The sequence below is a fragment of the Rhea americana genome, unplaced genomic scaffold (genome assembly GCF_003343005.1).
Source record: "Rhea americana isolate MKP2758 unplaced genomic scaffold, rheAme1 scaffold_28, whole genome shotgun sequence".
Classification (NCBI taxonomy): domain Eukaryota; kingdom Metazoa; phylum Chordata; class Aves; order Rheiformes; family Rheidae; genus Rhea; species Rhea americana.
The window spans coordinates 5,878,908-5,883,656 of NW_028186401.1; the positions used below are offsets into that span (position 1 = coordinate 5,878,908).

Sequence of the window (4,749 nt, forward strand, 5' to 3'; positions counted from 1 at the left end):
AAAAAAAAAACGCCCACTCCCAGCCGGGCGAGCGGGTGGCGGCGCAGCGGGGGCGAGAGAAGGCGCGACTGTGCGTCGGCGAGCGGCCGGCGCCACGGCCCGCGCCGGGCGCCCCGCGGGCTGCGCTCCCCTGCTGCCGCCCCCGTGTTTTTCCAGGGAGCGCGAGGCCGGGAGCCAGCCAGGCCGGGACAAGCAGCGGCTCTGTACCCTGCTCCCGCTAACAAGGTGTCTTTTCTTCTCCTCCTTCTTCCACAGCCTCCACCTACCAGCGCAGACTATACAAGAGGAGCCCCAGGACTCGGTCGAGACCCAGCGGCAGAGCCGTGCACAGACCCACCCATTAGAGCGGGGCCAGAGAGACAGAGGGGAAAAAGAGAGAGAGAGAGAGAGATTTTACAGAACAGTTATATTAACAGAGTTGATTTCTTCTTCTTCTTGTTGTTGCTTCTTGTCATATAAGGAAAAAAAATTATATTAAAGAAAACCCACCTTTGTGTATATATAATATATATATATATACAAAAAAAATTAATGTTTTTTTTTTCCAAGCACCAAAGCAAAGCAAATTAGAATTCAGCATTTTTACTAACCGTCCGGTTCCAATTATCTTTGTGCCTTCGGGGACAGGGAGGGGGGGTGGGTTTGCAGAGGGCAGGGGGTTAAGTTAAATAATAAAGATGATTATTTTTTCCTGATTTTATCCACGAACAATGTAATTATTTCTGTTATTTAATCTCTGGGCTGGACAGCACCTTTAGGGGTTTATTTTGTTTTACTTTATTATTTTTTTTTCCAGAATCCTCCTACCGCTGCAGCGCGTCCGGGCGGTCGGGCAGTTAGGGGCAGTGAACGTACCGGCGGCGCGGGAGGGCCGCAGGGCTCCCCTGGGAGGAGGGACGAGGCGGGAGGCTAAAACYGGGGGCTCGGGGCCGCGGCTCCTGCTCCGCCTCGGCTGGTTCCCGACCGCCRGCTCTTCCGCCGCCCTGCGACGCAGCTCCCATCCCGGGACGACGTGCTCTTTCCAGGGGACCGTGCGGGGCACCAGCGTTCCCTGCACCTATTTATATTTTTGAACATATCCTATTTTGAAAGAGTAATAAATAATAAAGAGAGTGAAATCGGAACGGTCACTTTTTTTTTTTCGGTTGTTTCTTTGGAGAAGGAGGGGAGATACGTGGCCTCGTGGCATYCAGCCTGGGCCCGGCCCAGCACCCAGAGGTGCTGCCAGCGTTGCCTGACGGGGTTCTCGAGTCTTCGCCACCCCAGGAAGGACYTCAAGGCAGGACACTGCTCTCCAGGGCCAGGTCCTCAGCGGGGCACACCAGGAGCCCTCTCCCTGCCCCGCGGCCTGCCGGCACCCCTTCCTTTGCCTGCTCCCCACGCAACTCCGGCAGGAAGCCCCTCCGGCATTTTTTAGCGTTGCTCCGGGATGGAAACTGCCCGTCCTGCTCGCGTGCCGCGCCGTGGCCATCCCAGGCATCCAGCTGGGGAACCCCACCGCGTTCCTGCTCCTCGGTCCTCTCTCCGGGGCAGACCTGGCTCTTGCACCAGGACAGAGATGGGGGCAGAGCCACATCGCTCCAGGCCTTTCTCCAACGCTTTATTAGAAGAGGTCCAGGAAAATCTATCTTTTCATAACAAAACATTGGAAGAACAAGGCACCAGTGTTCAAGTGGCATCCAGGCGAGGGGCACGTGGTGAGTAAGGCACTGGSTGCTCCCGCCTGGTCCCCCCGCCGCGGGACCGGGGCAGTCAGCGGGGCTGGGATGAAGCGGACGCCTGCTCCCACGAGTCCCAGCCTGCGTCCAAAGCCAAACGCGCCTYGCTGCACCCCGCGAGCTCCTGCCAGGGTTCCTGGGAAGCTGGTGAGGGCCAGCAGTGGGGCTGGGGCCCCCCATAYATGTCTGGGGACAGGCATGAGCAGGGCTCGGTCAGGTGGGCTGCCGCAGCGGGGACTGGGCCACCAGTCCATGTGGGTGGAGGTGGCCAAGGTGGGGAGGAAGGGGAAATAGCCCCCACCGGGGGCTGTCTGRTGGGACCAGGCACCGGCACTGCCAGTGCCACCCGCTCGCGCCCAGCCCCACGGGCCCCCGCTGCGCTTGAGAAGTGTGAAAACGTAAAGCAAGAAAACAAAAATGAAACAAAAAGAAGTCTCCTCTCCCCCATCCTCCCAAAACACACATCCCCTCCCCAGTCCAGTCACCCCAGAAACGGCCCCGGGAGACGCCCGACGCCGGGCACCGTCAGGCTGAAACATCCTCYGGCCGAGCGGGCGCCGGGCGGCTCCTTATCTGGCCTGGTAGCAGAAGACCCCGAAGCGGCCCGTGGTGGGGAAGCCGAAGCTGCGGACGCCGGGCTCCGCGGGGCCGCAGTTGGCCCTGGGCTTGGCGATGGGGTAGCGGACGCTGCCGTCCGCCAGCCAGCCGGCGTCGCAGCGGTCCAGCCCCAGGAACTTCCAGGCGGCGTAGAGCTGTCCCACGCGGGCGATCTCGGCACCGGCGTCCTGGCAGGCCTGCTTGGCTTCCTCCAGGGTCATCCCGGCCGGGCGATCCAGGTAGTACACCTCCCCTAGGAGGGAGAGGGCAGCCTCAGGYGGGGAGCCCCCAGCCCGGGGCATCGCCCGGAGCATCCCCGCCTGGGCGGGACGAGCCCGTGAGGGGCGGCAGGGCACGCGGAACCGGCCGGCCGGCCCCGGACCCACCTCTGAGCGCGGAGGAGAAGCAGAAGACATCAAAGCGGTGCAGGTGCCGGTGGCGCTGGCCGTAGCTGCGGATGCCGGGGGCGAGGTGCAGCCCGCCGCAGGGCTTGCGGGGCAGCCGGATGGGGTACTGCACCGTGCCGTCGGCCAGCCAGCCCGCGTTGCACCAGTCCAGCCCCTCGCTCCAGGCCTGCAGGAGCTGGCTGAAGGTGGCCACGACGGCGCCCTGCTCCTGGCAGGCCCGCTCGGCCTCGTGGAAGTTGAGCCGGTACTGGCCGCGCGGAGGCTGGTAGGGGAAGACGATGCCTGGGGAGGAGGCGGACGGGCAGCTGAGCCGGCACAGAGGGATATCCACTCCCCTGCCCATAGCCAGGCCCACCATCAYCCTGGCAGGAGTTGTGAGGGTCCCCAACTCATCCCAAATTCCTGCTGCTGGGACAGGAGACGAGCCCCAAGGCCCCCAGCGCAGCCCTGGGCTCTGTGCCAGAGATGCTCAGGAGGGAGCAGCCTCCAAACTCCTGCACCAGGGCAGCTCCAGGTGCTGGAGCAGCTGCCAGGGCAGAGCAGCCGCCAACGGCGAGTTGCCAGCGACATCTGGTGGCACAGAGACACATGGTCCTGGGGACATGCAGACTGCCGCTGATCAGGAAGAACGCACCACTGTCATGGGGACACAGGGACTGTGGTCCCCAAGACACAGGCACCCTGTCACAGGGACACGAGGGCCATCATCACAGGGGGGATGTAGTGACCATCATCCCAGGGACACAGAGACAGCAGTCCTAGGGACACATGGACCACCATCCTGGAGATGCAGGGACCACCATCCTGGGGACACTGAGGGATGCCCAGACTATGCTAAGAGGACCACAATCATGGGCACATGTGGATCACAGCCACCGGGACCAACAAGGACAATCCACAGTGGGACACAGGGGCCCAAAGTGGCCAGGGGCACCTGGATAGGAAYGCTCCTCCAGCTCCAAACTTGTCAGCAGAGCTGAGGTCTGAACAGGGACCTCCCAGCCAGCAGCAGCAAGTCACACACTGCCCTGCAGCATGGCTCGACAGTTCCAGCACACCACAAGGTGCCCAGAGCTGGGAGGCCAGAGCTGGGTTTTGGACCACTCACTGAGAGACAGACGAGAGGAGCCAGCAGCAGGGAAACAGCCCTGCAAGGAGGGGGACYTGGCCCTGCTCAGCCCAGGCAGGTTTCGCCAGTGGGCACTGCACCAGAAAGACTGGGATGGACATGCTGGTGCAGGGGGCGACGCAGTCCCCGCTGAGTCCTACCTTGCAACCGCAGGTCCACCACGTCGCTCTCGTCCTCCAGCCCATCGATCACCTCGCAGCGGTACTTGCCATCGTCCTGCAGGCGCAGGTCACTGACCACCAGCGAGGCCTCCCGCCGGCCGGCCTGCCGCAGGCTTGCGCGGCCCTGGAAGTCCCCAAAGGCCACGTAGGTCTTGCCGATGGCCACCAGCACGTCCTGCTCCTTGGTGTAGTCGTCCCGCAGTTTAGACCACTTGATGCGGATCTTGCGCTTGGCCTCCTGGTCAGGCTCATAGTGGTAGTGGCAGGGCAAGGTGACGTTGGCACCATTAAAGCTGTAGACAGGGTCTTTGGGGGTCTCCACCACCAGCTTGGCCCCATTGAAGTAAACCGCTGGGGACAGGGAGGGAAGGGCTGTGACAGGCAGGCTGGGAGCCCCGAGGCCAGCAGCATCCCCCCTTTTGCTCCTCCTAGCCCCAATCCCCCCCCACCAAGGCGGGCCCTGGCCCASGGGCTGGTGGGACGTTCAGCCCCCGGCGCCCACCCGCCATGCCACCCGCCCCTGCCGGTCCCCGCTATACTTTTCTCGTGGCCGTCGCCCTCGTCGCTCATGACGCGGTTGTAGTAGAAGCCGTTGTAGAAGGGGTGCCGGGAGGAGCCGCCGCCGAGGCGCAGCAGGGCGGCCCCGAGGAGCAGCGGGAGCAGGAGCATGGCGGGGCAGCGAGGGTCCAGCCCCAGCCCGGGCTGCGGGCAGCGAAACCTGCGTTAATGCCCGGCCT

At 63.2% G+C, this 4,749-nt stretch overlaps 2 protein-coding genes across 2 annotated transcripts in view; one reads left to right on the forward strand and one right to left on the reverse strand.

Annotated features, from left to right (window-relative positions):
- ACAN (aggrecan) overlaps positions 1 to 631 on the forward strand; it is a 55,078-nt gene extending 54,447 nt beyond the window's left edge. Inside the window, exon 18 of the mRNA XM_085308671.1 lies at positions 256 to 631. Within this exon, the coding sequence (XP_085164797.1) occupies positions 256 to 344 (89 nt within the window). The 3' untranslated portion in view covers positions 345 to 631. The remainder of the gene's footprint in view (positions 1 to 255) is intronic.
- A 948-nt stretch (positions 632 to 1,579) lies between these two features.
- Positions 1,580 to 4,740, reverse strand: HAPLN3 (hyaluronan and proteoglycan link protein 3). Its single transcript, XM_085308670.1, has 4 exons — positions 4,552 to 4,740; positions 3,992 to 4,363; positions 2,702 to 3,004; positions 1,580 to 2,568 (listed from the first exon to the last, which is right to left on the reverse strand). Exons 1-4 carry the CDS (start codon positions 4,679 to 4,681, stop codon positions 2,288 to 2,290), a joined length of 1,086 nt encoding a protein of 361 aa, XP_085164796.1. The 5' UTR covers positions 4,682 to 4,740; the 3' UTR covers positions 1,580 to 2,287.
- Positions 4,741 to 4,749: the final 9 nt, after the last annotated feature.

Bases quoted from the DNA above. Each gene is read 5' to 3' on its own strand.
- HAPLN3 (XM_085308670.1), bottom strand. From the start codon at position 4,681: ATGCTCCTGCTCCCGCTGCTCCTCGGGGCCGCCCTGCTGCGCCTCGGC. The intron at 4,364-4,551 runs GTATAGCGGGGA...CCCTGTCCCCAG, and splicing joins GGGCGACGGCCACGAGAAAA to CGGTTTACTTCAATGGGGCC. The intron at 2,569-2,701 runs GTGGGTCCGGGG...TCTCCCTCCTAG, and splicing joins CTTCTCCTCCGCGCTCAGAG to GGGAGGTGTACTACCTGGAT.